Consider the following 20,109-nt stretch of genomic DNA (forward strand, 5'->3'; position numbering starts at 1 on the left):
TGACACCTCAGATCAGATACATGTCCCTGCAATCCCATTATGTCAGCTGAAACCTATGTGAGACCTCAGATCAGATACAAGTCTCTGCAATCACATTATGTCAGCTGAAACCTATGTGAGACCTCAGATCAGATACATGTCCCTGCAGTCCCATTATATCAGCTAGAAGCCTATGTGAATCCTCAGATCAGATACATGTCCCTCCAGCACCATTATATCAGCTAGAAGCCTATGTGAGACCTCAGATCAGATACATGTCCCTGCAATTCCATTATATCAGCTAGAAGCCTATTTGAGACCTTAGATCAAATACATATCCCTGCAATCCTATTATATCACCTAGATGTCTATGTGAGACCTCAGATTAGATACACGTCCCTGCAAACCCATTATGTCAGCTAGAAGCCTATGTGAGACCTCAGATCAGATATATGTCCCTGTAATTCCATTATGTCAGCTAGAATCTAATGTGAGTCCTCAGATCAGATACATGTCCCAGAAGTCCAATTATGTCAGCTAGAAGCCTATATGAGGCCTCAGATCAGATACAGTACATGCTCCTACAGTACGATTATGCCAACTAGAATTCTATGTGAGACCTCAGATCAGATACATGTCCCTGCAATCCCATTATATTAGCTAGAAGCCTATGTGAGACCTCAGATCAGATACATGTCCCTGCAATCCCATTTTATCAGCTAGAAGCCTATGTGAGACCTCAGATCAGATACATGCCCCTGCCGTCTCATTATATCAACTAGAAACCTATGTGACACCACATATCAGATACATGTCCCTGCAGCCCCTTTATATCAGCTAAAAAAGAAACTATGTGAGACCTTAGATCAGATACATGTCCTTGCAATCCCATTATATTAGCTAGAGGCCTATGTGAGACCTCAGATCAGATACATGAACCTGCAAATCCATTATGTCAGCTAGAAGCCTATGTGAGACCTCAGATCAGGTAGATGTCCCTGCAGCACCATTATATCAGCTAGAAGCCTATGTGAGACCTCAGTTCAGATACATGTCCCTGTAATTCCATTATGTCAGATAGATGTCTATATGAGGCCTCAAATCAGATACATGTCCCTGCAGCACCATTATATCAGCTAGAAGCCTATGTGAGACATCAGATCAGATACATGTCCCAGCAGCCCTTTTATGTCAGCTAGAAGCCTATGTGAGACCTCAGATAAGATACAGTTTCCTGCAGTCCAATTATATCAGCTAGAAGCCGATGTGAGTCCTCAGATCAGATACATGTCCCTGTAGCACCATTGCATCAGCTAGATGTCTATATGAGGCCTCAAATCAGATACAGGTCCCTCCAGCACCATTATATCAGCTAGAAGCCTATGTGAGACATCAGATCAGATACATGTCCCTGCAATCCCATTATGTCAGCTGAAACCTATGTCATACCTCAGATCAGATACAAGTCTCTGCAATCCCATTATGTCAGCTGAAACCTATGTGAGACCTCAGATCAGATACATGTCCCTACAGTCCCATTATATCAGCTAGAAGCCTATGTGAATCCTCAGATCAGATACATGTCCCTCCAGCACCATTATATCAGCTAGAAGCCTATGTGAGACCTCAGATCAGATACATGTCTATGCAGTCCCATTATATCAGCTAGAAGCCTATGTGAGTCCTCAGATCAGATACATGTCCCTGCAATTCCATTATATCAGCTAGAAGCCTATTTGAGACCTTAGATCAAATACATATCCCTGCAATCCTATTATATCACCTAGATGTCTATGTGAGACCTCAGATTAGATACACGTCCCTGCAAACCCATTATGTCAGCTAGAAGCCAATGTGAGACCTCAGATCAGATATATGTCCCTGTAATTCTATTATGTCAGCTAGAATCTAATGTGAGTCCTCAGATCAGATACATGTCCCTGAAGTCCAATTATGTCAGCTAGAAGCCTATATGAGGTCTCAGATCAGATACAGTACATGCTCCTACAGTACGATTATGCCAACTAGAATTCTATGTGAGACCTCAGATCAGATACATGTCCCTGCAATCCCATTATATTAGCTAGAAGCCTATGTGAGACCTCAGATCAGATACATGTCCCTGCAATCCCATTTTATCAGCTAGAAGCCTATGTGAGACCTCAGATCAGATACATGCCCCTGCCGTCTCATTATATCAACTAGAAACCTATGTGACACCACATATCAGATACATGTCCCTGCAGCCCCTTTATATCAGCTAAAAAAGAAACTATGTGAGACCTTAGATCAGATACATGTCCTTGCAATCCTATTATATTAGCTAGAGGCCTATGTGAGACCTCAGATCAGATACATGAACCTGCAAATCCATTATGTCAGCTAGAAGCCTATGTGAGACCTCAGATCAGGTAGATGTCCCTGCAGCCCCTTTATGTCAGCTAGAAGCCTGTGTGAGACCTCAGATCAGATACATGTCCCTGTAGCACCATTGCATCAGCTAGATGTCTATATGAGGCCTCAAATCAGATACATGTCCCTGCAGCACCATTATATCAGCTAGAAGCCTATGTGAGACATCAGATCAGATACATGTCCCAGCAGCCCTTTTATATCAGCTAGAAGCCTATGTGAGACCTCAGATAAGATACAGTTTCCTGCCGTCCAATTATATCAGCTAGAAGCCGATGTGAGTCCTCAGATCAGATACATGTCCCTGTAGCACCATTGCATCAGCTAGATGTCTATATGAGGCCTCAAATCAGATACAGGTCCCTCCAGCACCATTATATCAGCTAGAAGCCTATGTGAGACATCAGATCAGATACATGTCCCAGCAGCCCTTTTATGTCAGCTAGAAGCCTATGTGAGACCTCAGATAAGATACATGTCCCTGCAATTCCATTATATGAGCTAGATGTCTATATGAGACCTTAGATCAGATACATGTTCCTGCAATCCCATTATATCAGCTAGTATCCTATGTGAGACCTCGGATCAGATACTTGTCCCTGCCGTCCAGTTTTGCAAATAAAATCCTATGTGAGACCTCAGATCAGATAAATGCAATATCATATCAGCTAGCAGTTTATATGAGGCCTCAGATCAAATACAAGTCCCTGCAATCCCAGTATATCAGCTAGAAGCCTATGTGAGACCTCAGGTCAGATACATGTCCCTGAAGTCCTATTATATCAGCTAGAAGCCTATGTGAGACCTCAGATCAGATACATGTCCCTGCAATCCCATTATATCAACTAGAATCCTATGTGAGAACTCATATCAGATACATGTCCCTACAGCACCATTATATCAGCTAGAAGCCTATGTGAGACCTCAGTTCAGATACATGTCCCTGTAATTCCATTATGTCAGATAGAAGCCTATGTGAGACCTCAGATCAGATACATGTCCCTGCAATCCCATTATATCAGCTAGAATCCTATGTGAGACCTCAGATCAGATACATGTCCCTGCAATCCCATTATATCAGCTAGAAGCCTATGTGAGACCTCAGATCAGATACATGTCCCTGCAATCCCATTATATCAACAAGAATCTTATGTGAGACCTCAGATCAGATACATGTCCCTGCAACCCCATTATATCAGCTAGAAGCCTATGTGAGACCTCAGATCAGATACATGTACCTGCAAACCCATTATGTCAGCTAGAATCCTATGTGAGACCTCAGATCAGATACATGTCCCTGCAATCCCATTATATCAGCTAGAAGCCTATGTGAGACCTCAGATAAGATACATGTCCCTGCAATTCCATTATATGAGCTAGATGTCTATATGAGACCTTAGATCAGATACATGTTCCTGCAATCCCATTATATCAGCTAGTATCCTATGTGAGACCTCGGATCAGATACTTGTCCCTGCCGTCCAGTTTTGCAAATAAAATCCTATGTGAGACCTCAGATCAGATAAATGCAATATCATATCAGCTAGCAGTTTATATGAGGCCTCGGATCAAATACAAGTCCCTGCAATCCCAGTATATCAGCTAGAAGCCTATGTGAGACCTCAGGTCAGATACATGTCCCTGAAGTCCTATTATATCAGCTAGAAGCCTATGTGAGACCTCAGATCAAATACATGTCCCTGCAATCCCATTATATCAACTAGAATCCTATGTGAGAACTCATATCAGATACATGTCCCTACAGCACCATTATATCAGCTAGAAGCCTATGTGAGACCTCAGTTCAGATACATGTCCCTGTAATTCCATTATGTCAGATAGAAGCCTATGTGAGACCTCAGATCAGATACATGTCCCTGCAATCCCATTATATCAGCTAGAATCCTATGTGAGACCTCAGATCAGATACATGTCCCTGCAATCCCATTATATCAGCTAGAAGCCTATGTGAGACCTCAGATCAGATACATGTCCCTGCAATCCCATTATATCAGCAAGAATCTTATGTGAGACCTCAGATCAGATACATGTCCCTGCAACCCCATTATATCAGCTAGAAGCCTATGTGAGACCTCAGATCAGATACATGTACCTGCAAACCCATTATGTCAGCTAGAATCCTATGTGAGACCTCAGATCAGATACATGTCCCTGCAATCAGATACATGTCCCTGCAATCCCATTATATCAGCTAGAAGCCTATGTGAGACCTCAGATCAGATACATCCCCCTGCAATCCCATTATGTCAGCTAGAAGCCTATGTGAGACTTCAGATCAGATACATGTCCTTGCAACCCTATTATATCAGCTAGAAGCCTATGTGAGACCTCAGATCAGATACATGTCCCTGCAGACCCATTATATCAGCTAGAAGCCTATGTGAGACCTCAGAACAGAAACATGGCTATGTAGTACCATTTTATCAGCTAGAAGCCTATGTGAAACTTCAGATCAGAAACATGTCCCTGTAGTACCATTTTTTCAACTAGATGTCTATGTGAGGCCTCAGATCAGAAACATGTCCCTGTAGTACCATTATGTCAGCTAGATGTCTATGTGAGGCCTCAGATCAGAAACATGTCCCTGTAGTACCATTTTGTCAGCTAGAAGCCTATGTGAGGTCTTATATCAGATTCATGGTCCCTCCAGGTGAAACCTCAGATCAATTATATACCTAATTTTGCCTATTTATATTCACTGGTGAGACCACAGAACATATTAATGTAGTTTGGAGCCAACGTTATTCCACCTTTATGCCTAAATGAGATGTCCAACCTGTAATAAAAAAAAGAAAAACAAGAAAACAAATGCCACCTAAATCCTGTTGGCACTGCCCCTGTTATAATACACCCCAGTGCACTAGCGCCCAGCTGTGCCACCTCTTGTTCCAAACCAGGCTAAACCAGTAAAACATAAGTATAGTGGCATCTCTCTACTAGATTGCATGCATCCACCAGGCAATAAAGATTGTTTAATATAATTATGATAAATGGAAACATCAGGACATAAAACCCATCTTCATTATTCACACAACATGTAATGTTGTATCAGTGCTTCGTGAAGGGACATTAAGGGAAGATCCTGTGACTGTACAGCCCTAACATCCTGCTGTAACACATTATGTAATATAAAGTGTGTAAATAGGTTAGTGTTTCTGTTTTATTTAACAGGAAACTGTCTCACAACAAGCCCAGGTATATATCATATATCACCTGACCATACCACATAATTTACTGTAATTAAAAATGAGATGAATGCCACATATATCATTTTAGTCCCAATAAATATTTTTATACTCCCTGACCTAAAGAGAAGCTAAACATTTGCATTTTAATAAGTGTACAACAACATATCGCCTGCCTAGCTGTATAATTTTATCCTAGTATTTTGCCTTATATGACCAGCAGGTGGTGCAGGATCTCCTGAAATGATTCAACTCTTCAATGCATTGCTAAAGTACAAATAAGTTTACACTGCAGTTTAATGAGTGCAGTGTATATTGTACCGTCTGTCTCCACCGGCCATATCTCTGTTTCAAGTACTTTTGTCATATATGATGTGCCAAGTGTTACTGTTATACCAATTTAAAGCCACCCAGTCCCGCTGCACCATGGGAAACCAGAACCATAACTGGCTTGCATACAAATAGTATTATTAAAACAATCTTTTGCTTGAAAAGCTATTTATTTTGAGTAGTCAACTAAAAGTAAGTGCATGTTTGTGCACAAATCATCTCATTGATGGATAAGGACAGCAATTACATAATTTCTCCATTAGGATCCATCAGTCATTTCCATTCTGCAACCTTATGCATCACTTTGACGTTGCTCTTTTGACACACACTACAGCACAAATTACCCAATGACGTGAGCCAATTCCTCTATCCCAATTAGCCTTAAATGTGACCCCCACCCACTGTCCTGATCTCTGCCAAATACAATTAACCCTTAATGCAAACTCCACCCTTCACCAACAACTTGTTATAAGTTATGAAAAGTATTCCTGCTCTATAGAATTTTTATAAATCCTGATTGTTTTTTTTTTATTATTATTTTTAATGATTCCAGCAGAAAAAAAATAAACATATATCAGGATACATTTCAAATAGCCCCAGCGGGCATTCATATATGAATTAGTACATTGAAAAAAATAATTCACAGTACAATAGATCAGACAAAATAAGTACTAGAACCTGACATTCATAATATAGCTGAGTACGTCACTGGAGTTTTTATATATAATAAACAAGCAACCAAAAGGGGAAAAAAAAAAAAAAAAACAATATAAAAAAGAAAATATATATTATTTTTTTTCCCCTTTCCCTCCTCCCTTCTCATCCCCCCTCCTCCGCCTCCCTACATTATCAAAGTACCAGCATTATTACACGTAACCATCGGTCTTAATATTTATTGTCTTATCTCTGTCTTAACTCCCTTCTTCCTTCCCTTACTTCTTTCCTTCTCTTTCTCGTTCCTTTCCTCTCCTATTTCCCCTAATCTTATTTTCTTTCACTATCCTTCTCCCCTTCCCATTCCCCTTCTCTCCCCCTCCCTTTCTCTCCAAAGTATTCCTTAAATCCTATCTCATGTAGTAATCTCCCGGAGACCAGATACCCATAATGAGGGAAACAGTCCTAATATAACCAATTCTAAAAAAGCTATCGTATTTAAAAAAGGCTGTAAAATACGCCTTTTAACCTGAAGCGGATAAGATATAATTAGCGGAAGCCAATCCATGAGAAAAACTCCGATTCTACTGTCCGTCAGAGATTTAGTGTGGAAAGATTCAAATAAAATTTGAAACTGAATTTCTTTAAGGAACTCTGAGACCCTGGGAGCTATATGATCTTTCCAGTCCTTGACAATTAATTGTCTTGCAGTTAAAATTATAGTGTTTAATATTTTTATCACACGTTTAGGACGTAAATCAGCATTAGTTAAAAAAATATCTCCTCAGCAGCAAACGGAATCATATCTTTATAATGTTTACTATACCAATATCTTATCTTTTGCCAGTATTGTTGAATCTTAGGACAAGACCAGAATATATGAAAAATATCAGCCCTATCCAGAGTACACCGTGAACAAGCATACTTTTTTGGGAAAGAATCTAGCCATTTTATCGGGAGAAAGATAGTAATTATTAACTAATTTTAAATGTGTTTCTCTCCATGATATAGAGATTTGTAATTTTACTAACTCTAGGAAGCTGCGCTCTATCCTATTCTCCTCCAATTGAGGGAAGTATCTCTTCCAGTAATTATATAATTTATCCATATTGAGTTCCCCCTGTTTAGCCAGGAGAATATCATAAATCAAAGATATTGAGGAGCGACCCAAGGAAAATTGACGAATTATATTCTTAATATCCATCCAATCCACAAACAACTCTGTATTCCACTTTTGCGAAAATATATAATGACGTAGCTGGAAATACGCAAATAAATTTGAGTGGGGTAGATTAAACTTATGGAATAATAGTTCTGAGGATAATAACTGATTAGAATCAAATAACTGGTAAACATATATCAGTCCTGCCTCAGCCCACAATCTAAACACTCTCTGGTTAAAACCCAATATAAATTCGGGATTACCTATTATCGGGAGAAATTCAGAAAATAATGGAGAAATTTTTAATACTCTGCAAATTTTATGCCAGGCTATAATAATATTTTTAAAAGAGATCAATTTATTGAGATTCGAAGGCAAATTTTTTACCGGACAGTGGAGAATGGCTTTTAGAGAGAAGGGAGAAATCAAGAATGTTTCCAAACCTACCGAAACAAATTTATCTATCCCTGTAATCCAATCGAAGGCCAATTTAGCTAGACAGGACCAATTATATAACCTAAAATCTGGCAATGCGAGCCCTGCCTGAGAACGTTTCTGCATTAACCTGTTCAGACTAATCCTAGGCTTTTTATTGCCCCATATAAATTTAGATTGCCAGGACTGTACATCACTAATATCTTTATTAGTTATTAGTAACGGCAGATTCTGAAGAAGATATAAAACTCTAGGGAAAATAATAGTTTTAATCAAATTGACTCTTGCAGATAATGAAATTGGTAAAGAGGACCAGTTTTCTAGATCATTTTTAATTTTCGACAAGACTGGTGGGAAATTTAATTTGCACCAATTTGCTGGATTTCTATGAAGAATAATACCTAAATACCGAAAGGACTCAACTACTTTAAAAGGATGATCTCCCCAATTGGGACCGTTCTTATGTAACCATAGGAGTTCACTCTTATCAAAATTGATTTTATATCCTGAAAAGGAGGAGAAAGCCTTAAATAATTGTAACACTATAGGAATATAATGTTGAGCCTTATCCAGAAATATTAAAAAATCATCGGCATACAAAAGCGTTTTTAGTCTAATGGGACCCAATGGGATTCCTGGCAACCTATCCCGTAATAGAATAGCAAATGGATCCAATGCCAAGTTAAAAAGCAAGGGGGACAGGGGGCACCCTTGCCTAGTTCCTCTTTTGAGTGATATATACGGAGAAGAGTGACCGTTGATGCAGAGAAAGGAAATCAGATTTTTATATAAATTTTTAACAAATTCAAGAAACTGATTCTTAAATCCAAAATGCTCTAAAGCCGTAAACAAGTAATTCCACTGCATCAAAGGCTTTCTCTGCGTCTACTGTCAGAATAGCTGCTTCCCTGATCTTCTTAAATTCTTCATTTTTAGGATCTAAGTTCCAGGCATAGTCAAGAAATGTAGTAACTTTACGGATATTCTTAAGAGAGTTCCTGTCCTTCATAAATCCAGTTTGATCTGGATGTATGATCCCATCTAATAATTTAGCCAGTCTTGTCGAAACAATAGCCGTCAGCAATTTGTAATCCGCATTTAGTACAGATATAGGTCTATACGACCCAGGATCCTCCGGATCCTTACCTTTCTTTAGAATCAGAGATATGCGTGCAGCAGAAAAATAATTAGACATTAAATTACCGGAAGAAAAATAATAATTAAACAGACTAACTAGGGATAGTTTGATTTCTTCCTTCAAAATTTTATAAAACTCTACAGGAATCGCGTCTGGTCCGGGAGATTTATTAATATTAGCTGATTGTATAGCCTCCAAAACTTCCTCCTCTGAAATAGGTCTATTAAGATCTAACAGATTCTCTTCCGTGACACCAGGGAGTTTCACACCAGTCCAAAAATTTGATGCATTATCCGAATTTACCTCTGATTCTGAGTACAGCCTTTCAAATACCTTAAAGAAAGCTTGGCTAATATCCTCTGTATTAGAATACTTCACATTATTAAATTTAATAGCCGAGATTAGATTCTTGCTTTTCCTAACTTTCACTACACTAGCCAGAAATTTGGCGGAGTTCCCATAATGACCTCTAAACTGATAATTTATTTTTAATTCTTCTTCTTGGGACCTTTGTTTTAAATAGATGTCTCTTTCCCTTTTTAATTTACAGTATCTATCCCAATTATCCTTTGTCTTGTCTTTATAGAATTTCCCGAGCGCATTTCTGACTTGAGCAGCTAATTGTAATTCCTGCTCCAAAGTTTTCTTCCTCCAATACGGCTTTTGCTGCTTCCCAAAAAGCCTCTGGTTTACTAAATTGCCCCACATTGAACGTAACATAATCCTTCCACTTTTGTTTTAACCAATTGCCAAACCTAGGACTGTCAGCCAAATACCGCGGAAAAAAAAAAAGATGTATTAGGGATCTTAGGGGGGGAGATAGCCATCAATGTGAAAGAAATTACTGCATGGTCAGAAATAACAATATCATAGATATTAGCTTCAGATCTGCAAAGAGCAAGTGACTTAGAAATTAGAAATAGATCAATTCTAGAAAATGTCATATGGGATTTACAGGGAGGGCAGAATTATTAGGCAAGTTGTATTTTTGAGGATTAATTTTATTATTGAACAACAACCATGTTCTCAATGAACCCAAAAAACTCATTAATATCAAAGCTGAATAGTTTTGGAAGTAGTTTTTAGTTTGTTTTTAGTTATAGCTATTTTAGGGGGATATCTGTGTGTGCAGGTGACTATTACTGTGCATAATTATTAGGCAAATTAACAAAAAACAAATATTTACCCATTTCAATTATTTATTTTTACCAGTGAAACCAATATAACATCTCAACATTCACAAATATACATTTCTGACATTCAAAAACAAAACAAAAACAAATCAGTGACCAATATAGCCACCTTTCTTTGCAAGGACACTCAAAAGCCTGCCATCCATGGATTATGTCAGTGTTTTGATCTGTTCACCATCAACATTGCGTGCAGCAACAACCACAGCCTCCCAGACACTGTTCAGAGAGGTGTACTGTTTTCCCTCCTTGTAAATCTCACATTTGATGATGGACCACAGGTTCTCAATGGGGTTCAGATCAGGTGAACAAGGAGGCCATGTCATTAGATTTTCTTCCTTTATACCCTTTCTTGCCAGCCACGCTGTGGAGTACTTGGACGCGTGTTATGGAGCATTGTCCTGCATGAAAATCATGTTTTTCTTGAAGGATGCAGACTTCTTCCTGTACCACTGCTTGAAGAAGGTGTCTTCCAGAAACTGGCAGTAGGACTGGGAGTTGAGCTTGACTCCATCCTCAACCCGAAAAGGCCCCACAAGCTCATCTTTGATGATACCAGCCCAAACCAGTACTCCACCTCCACCTTGCTGGCGTCTGAGTTGGACTGGAGCTCTCTGCCCTTTACCAATCCAGCCACGGGCCCATCCATCTGGCCCATCAAGACTCACTCTCATTTCATCAGTCCATAAAACCTTAGAAAAATCAGTCTTGAGATATTTCTTGGCCCAGTTTTGACGTTTCAGCTTGTGTGTCTTGTTCAGTGGTGGTCGTCTTTCAACCTTTCTTACCTTGGCCATGTCTCTGAGTATTGCACACCTTGTGCTTTTGGGCACTCCAGTGATGTTGCAGCTCTGAAATATGGCCAAACTGGTGGCAAGTGGCATCTTGGCAGCTGCACGCTTGACTTTTCTCAGTTCATGGGCAGTTATTTTGCGCCTTGGTTTTTCCACATGCTTCTTGCGACCCTGTTGACTATTTTGAATGAAACGCTTGATTGTTCGATGATCACGCTTCAGAAGCTTTGCAATTTTAAGAGTGCTGCATCCCTCTGCAAGATATCTCACTATTTTTTACTTTTCTGAGCCTGTCAAGTCCTTCTTTTGACCCATTTTGCCAAAGGAAAGGAAGTTGCCTAATAATTATGCACACCTGATATAGGGTGTTGATGTAATTAGACCACACCCCTTCTCATTACAGAGATGCACATCACCTAATATGCTTAATTGGTAGTAGGCTTTCGAGCCTATACAGCTTGGAGTAAGACAACATGCATAAAGAGGATGATATGGTCAAAATACTCATTTGCCTAATAATTCTGCACTCCCTGTAGACTCACAGGTAAAACTACGTTGTTCTGGATTTTTATATCTCCATATATCAATTAATCTTAATTCATGACAGAAAAGTTTAAAATATTTTGCCAATTTGGCGTTTTCACGTAAATTTTTTGCCGATAATCTATCCAATATAGGGCACAATGTCATATTGAAATCTCCCCCTAAAATTAAATTAGCTGCTGAGAATAAAAATAGTTTGCTTCTAATAGTATCCCAAAAAAACGGTGAAAAAGAATTTGGGCCATATAGATATATAACAAAGTTACAATTATTAATCTGGATATTTAGAATCAAAAATCTTCCCTCTGGATCAGCCTCCGTTTTTACAATATTATAAACTAAATTTTTATGTAACAATATTGCTACTCCTGATTTTCTTTTAACACCTGACGCTGCAAAGCATTCGCCTACCCATTTACACTTCAATTTGGCAGCTTCAACCATATTAAGGTGTGTTTCCTGTAGCATCACAAGATCAGGATTAAATTTAGCGAGATATTTGATAATTAACTTACGTTTTCTAGGGGGTGCCCCCCACGTTCCAAGAAAGTATATTAATCTTGGATGCCATCAATCCTCAACATAAGATAATATTCCATATCTTTTAGGCTGGGCGTATAACCAGGGGCGGGAGGAGGGGAGAGAGAAAAAAAAAACAAAAAAACAAAAAAAAAAACCAAACACAACATAAGTAAAAAAAAAAGGAAAAATCTGCCATCCTGTACCGACATACTGAACCTAAGAGGTATTTAAACATTCAGTTCAAAAAAAAATTTTTTCCCCTTTTAAAAATATTAATAAACAGTGTTTCCAACCAAGCTATAACTAAAACAATATAACAAATCAAATAACACATCAATCTTGTTCAAAACAGATTTTCATTCTGGTAAGAATTAATTCTCCTAAGATGCTATAGGGTACTGATAAACTCATGGGCCTCTTGGGGATTATTAAAAACTTGCCTAACACCATTCTCTTCCATTACAATCTTTGCAGGGTATACCACCCAGGCTTTAAACCCTTTATCAATAATCTTGGTGCATAACGGGATCATTTGTTTCCTTTTAGTGGACGTTTCCATTGAGAAATCTTGAAACATCAACAACTTGTTTCCTTCAAATACAAATTCCCCTATCTTTCTATATACTTTTAATAAGTCTACCTTATCCTGATATCTAAGAAGTTTGAAAATAGACATTCTACTTCTATTACCCATAGATGTACTTGTTCTACTATATCCAACTCTATGGGCTCTTTCGACTGCAAGAGGGAGTTGTTGTTCAGGAAAACCTAATGCCTTAGGGAGTAATAAAGAGGTAACTTTAATAAGATCCTCATACTCGGGGGATTCGGGGAGTCCAATAATTCTAATGTTATTCCGCCTGGAGCGATCCTCCAGATCCTCCAGACGGAATTGTAAACTTGAAATTTTAGCTTCATGGTCTTGCGTAAGTTTATCTTGAATATTAACCCGATCCTCCAAGTCAGAGATCCTATTTTCTGCCTCCACTATTCTTGAGGCAAATTGCTTAACCTCATTTGACAATGAAACAATGTCTGTAGATATACTGCTAAGCTCTTTCTTAATAATATCAAACTGAGGAGTGAATATGTTGGTTAGTTGCGATACTAAATTACCTGTGTCTAAATGGGCCATACCCCCCTCCACAGAGGGGTCCAATGAGGTGTCTGCACTCCTAACCTTTCTGTCCTTACTTTTTGGCGGCATTATGGGGGAACTCTGTTTCGCATGTATAACAAATCTTTCCATATACCCTGTGATTACAAACAATATGTGCAAAGCTGCAAATGCAGCGAGAAAGAAAGAAAAAAAGAAAAAGAAATAACACGTGCAATAAAACCAAAAAAGAAAAGAAAACTCTGTGTAGTCTCTGTGTATTCAAATCCAAAGAGAACTAATGACTCTTTGAGTTAGAGCAAAAATAAAGAAAAAAACCAGTATTAGTACAATTTCAGCTGTAAAGGTGTTTGTTTTTTTGTGTGACTTTTTAAACTATGTGTAGAGGAATAGGTTAGCAGTGATATTAGGGCCTGTTGGCTTTAACAATTATGGTTATGGGAAGCGAACACCTGTGTAATTAAATAATTATAGTATGCAGATAGATATTAGTATGGAGTAAACCCCTTTCTCTAAGGAAATTTTTACCAATATATTTTTGACAGAATAATGTATTATCTCTCAAGCTAGACACTGATCTAGACAAAAAGAGAAGTAAAGACCCCTAGGAAAATCTATACTGAAAAAAACAAGCAAACATCCATTTACATTAGCCAACATTAAGCAGTCCCTTGATAGACATTAAATCTTTTTTCTCCTCCTCTCCTTCTCCTCTCCAGCCTCTCCCCTCCTATCTCCTCTTTCTTCTTCTTACTCTTGGTCTGCAAATAAACATACACTCCACAGGACAGGTAAAGTGGGGAACAGAGAGTCAGAGGATACCAAAGTCCTGCAACAAGTACGCTGCACAAAAGGCCTCCAAATGACTCAGACGAGATCAAGTAAAACAAAGTTACCACAACCAAAGCAAAAGTCAAGTAGAATGCTGTTTCTCCTTATATCTCAGGATTCACTTTCATGCATTAATAAGGGCAGCGATAGGTATAACCAGCTCCGTCATGCTGTAGTATCAGATACCAAAATACCCCATATTCATTCTTGTAAAGCACTTCCCCCAGATATTACCCAGAGACTCAGGTAGGAATAAGCCTAAGGTAGCAAGTGCAATATAGGTAATCAATGAGGGTTTCTTGTCACTGGCTCACTTCAGGTCAAAACCCCTTTAACAAAAAAAGTCAGTGCCTCAGCTTAAATGCAGATCTCAACCCCAAAGCACAAGATGCAGCAGTGTAAAGGGAGTATATGCCCATAGGCTAGGTATGCCTTACCAGCAGCTAGTAAACTTTTGGCAGTCCAGCAGTGTAAAGGGAGTATATGCCCATAGGCTAGGTATGCCTTACCAGCAGCTAGTAAACTTTTGGCAGTCCGCCTGGGAAAAACCGCAAAGGGGAAAGTCGGCGTCTCCTCACACCTTCAATCAACCAGGTGAGACACTCTTCACCGCGAGGAGGGAGCGCTGCCTGCCGATCTCTCAACGGACAAACTACCCCCTCCTACCAGCGGCTATTCCAAACAGTGAGTCCGACTGCTTCACGGGCAAAGATCCAGCTTACCCGCCTTTGACGCCCCTCTTCTCCACTCTGCAGGGCTCCTCTGAGGTGATTGCGGTATCCACCGCCGGGCTTTACCGCCAGTACCAGGGCTTCCTCTGCACAGGCGTAGACGCCGCCTGTTAGCCTGCAACGGACCCCAGCGATTCTGGGTCACGCAGGCAAGTATATGCTGGGGGAGATTTTCTTGCTCCTATTCTCCAGAGCACCCGAGCTGTGCAGCAACAGCGTGTCTAACAGCTCCGCCCCCACCGGAAGTCCTCTCCTCCCTACAATTCCTTGTTTATGCTTTCGCTCCTTTCTTATCACCCCACTTCTTGGCTATTCGTTAAACTTAGAAATCTTGATTGGTTAACATAAATCCATAAATCCATATAAACAGAACAAATAGGAATACTATTTTAAAAATCAAACAGTAAAATTGAGCCTGGCCACACTTTGTCATAGAGGAGGAACCAGTGTTAATATTCAGTGAAGAAGTAAAACAATAAGCCAGTGCTGCTGAGCACAGGATATAGATTATTACACTTCTTCTGTAGCTTGCAATAAAGTTCTGGTAAATGTAGCCACCAATAAGCAAGCGCTTTCGAGGGTGCTGAATCTAAAATGGGCCGGCTACTAAGCTTTACATTACTGCTTTTCAAATAAAGATACTAAGAGAACTAAGAAAATGTGATAATATGAGTAAATTAGAAAGTTGCTTAAAATTGCTCTATCTGAATCATGAAAGAAAATAATTGGGTTTAGTATCCCTTTAATGGGCAATAAACACTTTGAAATTGTAATATAAAATGTTTAATAAAACATAGTATAATATACATAACAAGTATACATTATATTTTCCTTATTCATTTCTCCCTTTCCTAGTAATTCTGACGGGTTGGGATGGGAATGAAGATTTAAACACTCTGATACAATAACAAACCAGGGGAAAATTATCGCAAAAATGTTAATTCCATTTTTAAAATATGTTTTGGTAGAGGTGGATATATATATATGTGTGTGCGCACGCATTTATGTGTATATACATACACATAAACATATGTATATACATATTTACACAACTAAAAACATGTATACACATACATTATGTACAGTATATGTATATATATATATATATATATATATACACACACACACACATACATACATAAACATACACACACACTTTAGATCCCTTTCCACTAAAATACCTTAAAACATAAAGAATCGTTTTTATTAAATTTTAATATTTTATAATGTATTTTACTGTGAATTTACTGTAAATATTTTACATTCTTCACATAGTAGAAAAAGTTTTTAGTATTTTTAAATAGATATTCCGATATAAGCCCTGCATACGTCACCACTAAGGGTGAAACGCGCGTAGCTGAGAGTCAATCAAGCTGAGGGCTGCAGCTGAGCCCTCAACATCACGCTGAACCGACAAAAGAGAGCAGCGGTACAGAGCAAGACACACTCGCTATGAGTTGGAAGAAATCCGTAGCTAGAGTGGTTATGTGAGTATTCCCCATGAGGGGAGGAAGAAAAAAAAATGGAGACTACAATCAAGGTAAAGTTCAACATTTATTGAAATGATCACAGACAGCGCAGTTGAATAGACAGCCTAGCAAGGTGTGCGGAAGCATAGCTACGTAAGCCATAATCCCTTGAGGTCTCATACACTCCCCAACTGCATTGGATAAAATTACAAATCTAACTTAACTTACATGAAGCAATTAAACACAAAGCACGGCTAACAACACTATAACTCCTCGAGAGATAAGTCCCACTCTTGTACCGCTGCACAAAGCGAACATTTTATTTAAGCCCTACTAACTATAAGAACTTCACATACTATATGGCTGAAACAAATTTGGAACAATTAAAAATTACATCTTTCTTGGATACATGTTTAAGTCCTATTTGGATACAAACCGGGAACTGTTTCTTGTTCATATGAACTAAATTGTTTCTAATTCAACGATGCTATAAGCAAGTGGACCCACGTTCGTTATGTATAAATAATAATGATTTTCTCATAGTCGGCAGCAAATAAATCATATGTGCACTATAAACAATACTTTTCAATAAGGTTTTATTTATTACTTTCAAGCAGTTTTATTTTCAGCATAATATATAATGTATGGTTTATGCTAAGGTATGCTACTATTCATACTTTAATCCATAGTGAAAAGGGATCATAAAGGGATGCCACCCTTTAGAAGAACCACTAGTATTTTGTAAATTTAACCCTATACTCTGGCGCCAGACAAAGGGATCTTACTGTGTGGATTTCTTTTCCCACAGGTTTTCTCCTAAATTGTTATTTAAATATTTCCACCCCCCCCCCGAGCACAGAGTTGATCTGATATTAACTTATACATCAAATCAATCGAATGAGTTAGCTATAATGAGTGGAGTGGTGCGAGTCAAATGCATAATTTAAATATATATACATATATATATACACACACAAATGTGAAATGGAGGACACTCCACTCACAGGTCTTGATTGAATTCAACTGATATTTTTATTATTAATATTGCATTGCAAAAGTCGACGTTTCAGCTCCACTGTGAGCCTTTTTCAATACAATCTGATAATCACTTTGGCGTTTCAAGCCGCCATTCCCAAAAAGTGTGATAGACTATTTTTATTGATAATAAAAATATCAGTTGGATTTAATCAAGAGCTGTGAGTGCCCTCCATTTCACATTTGTATATATGAATACTATTTGAGGAGACACCTGGGCTACATATGAGACATCCAAGGGAAGGAGTCCATTAACTGAAAGATATATATATATATATATATATATATATATATATATATATATATATATATATATATATATATATATATATATATATATATATAGAAAGAACATTTTCTTCTATGTGAAGAACAGTTGAATGTAAAATATGCGTAACTACCTTCAGATTTAGCGCTGTAGGTCTAACACAGTGTCGGTTTAGCAAACTCCATTGAAGTTTATGGGGAGCAAAGTTAAGGATGTCACGATATCCAAAGTCCTGAAGTTAGCACGAGTTGAGCAAAAGCGCTAAATAGAGCGCCACTTGTAATCTACCAATACATTTTTATCAAGGGTATTCCCATACAGGTTTTTTGGGTCCATATTTTTAAATAAAGGTTCTTGTACACTATAAAAAAAAAAAAAAACTTTATTGGGTGTCTATAAACATTTTAGATTTTTTTTTATTTTACCCTTATTTCCAAGGGGAACAGCAAAAAAATGCAATTAATTTTAACAAAAATCTTATAATTCAAACAATTAAAAGAACATATCTTTCATATACAGCTCTCTTATTGAATTTGAGTCAATGACTAGCCCATAGAGACACATAAGTCACACAACATATATATGTTCCAATAGCTTTAGTCAAAGCAATAGAAAATGTCTGAGCTTCCTCTAGTTTCCCACCTCCCTATGCAAGGTTAAGGCATGAATGGAGAAGCCTGTATGACTAAAATCCAATATTTAGTGCCTGACTGACTGCCCCTAATATCAGTTATTAGTAATACTATGGCAGGATTAGACGGGGACGATAGACAAATGAATAGTCAGTCCCCTTTTATATCATTACAAACAAAGGAGCTCATTAGCAAAACAATATAGTTCGTTACCCACCCTTCTTGCAACTTTTTTGTCACCAAACGGCACAAACAAATGAACAAATCAATTTGGTCCAATAATCATTTGTTCTTCATTCGTTTCATCCAATAATATATTCAACTACTCACCAAATCAGGCCAAAATGCACATATCTGCTCCCTATGGTTTTTTTGGGAGCTTGGTGCATTTCAAGGCCATTTAAAAGAGCAGGTGATTCCTGTTCAAATGAGGGGTCTTGATCGGCTGTAGCTGCTAAAGGAACTGAGATCAAGAGGGTTGGATAACCTCTCCCATCCAGATCCCTTGCAGCTACTTGACTCCACCCCTTTGTGACATAATCACACATGTGGTAATGTCCCTGACACACATTTTAGAGGGTTGGGAGTAACACCCACTAGGTCATCAATAATTCCTGGCCTGCAGTGTGGAGGATCACAGAAAAAAAGATTCTGAACAGTGATCCCCCCGCTGGCAATTCATGATGTTTGTGTACAGATATATTATAAAAGTCCAAATAGTTAGGAGCCAGAATCTAGAAGCCATGGCTCCAGCATTTGTCTAGCTGTTTACTAACTTTATAATTAATTACTGTGTTACATAACTTGTCTCATAGTGAACTTACCATACACCCAGGCGATGACCACACATTCCCAAAACGCCTGCCACAGCAAGGTGATGCCACTGGCTGAGTAATAGTCAAAAAGTTGGAAGACATACATCCCGCCCTGCAACAACATGAGTGGCGAATGGTCAGCCATGAACTATAGATACACAGAGAGATTTTAGTACATAACTGTCATAAGAGGTAGCAGGTCACAAGTCCTAGAGAAAATGATATGATAAAGGGTTTTTTAGAGGTAATTATTAGTGGTATATGGTAATAAACCCCTTTTTCACATACATTTATGGACAGGGCTCAGGAAGCTGTTTTCTCATATTTGTAAAATGTGGCTAAATGTTGTTTTTGCAGCACCCTATTAAGACTGGGATTTGTACATAGACTACGATTCTTTCCTTTTTGCGGCACATAAGTTCTAGGTCTGTAGTCCGCTATCTATTGCCAGTCTGGCTACTGCATGAATGTCCTTCCATAGCAGAAAATTTAAATCAACTCAAGGGAAACTTTCAAAAACCTGTAGACAAAAAAAGACATCCTTACAGGCACAATTTGTGACCTACAATGCCACCAATGATGCTCACCTCAGTCACCATGGACAGATCGATGATGAAGCACACGAGGCAGCAGAGAGCGGCGGTGACCTCCCTGCGCACAAAGCCATTAATAGGGTGAGGAAACAAATCCATGATCCCGGTTATGAATCCCTCGACCCCCACAAACTGCCAGAGACAGAAGGGGACAAGGACTGTGTTAGTGAGTAGGACAAGTTCTTTGTTGTGTCAGGGCCATCGTATGTTCTACACCCAAACACTTGCACACCATTACGGAGGGGTCCCTGTC

The 20,109-nt window shown here is 38.5% G+C and overlaps 1 protein-coding gene across 1 annotated transcript in view; it reads right to left on the reverse strand.

Moving 5' to 3' along the window:
- The window catches only part of LOC128666309 (sodium- and chloride-dependent creatine transporter 1-like), a 92,733-nt gene that overhangs the window by 11,824 nt on the left and 60,800 nt on the right, over positions 1 to 20,109 (reverse strand). The window contains exons 10-11 of the mRNA XM_053720811.1: positions 19,851 to 19,988; positions 19,273 to 19,375 (exon numbers count right to left, since the gene is read on the reverse strand). Coding sequence (XP_053576786.1) covers positions 19,273 to 19,375; positions 19,851 to 19,988 — 241 coding nt within the window. The remainder of the gene's footprint in view (positions 1 to 19,272; positions 19,376 to 19,850; positions 19,989 to 20,109) is intronic.

This window comes from Bombina bombina, chromosome 7 (assembly GCF_027579735.1).
Source record: "Bombina bombina isolate aBomBom1 chromosome 7, aBomBom1.pri, whole genome shotgun sequence".
Lineage (NCBI taxonomy): Eukaryota > Metazoa > Chordata > Amphibia > Anura > Bombinatoridae > Bombina > Bombina bombina.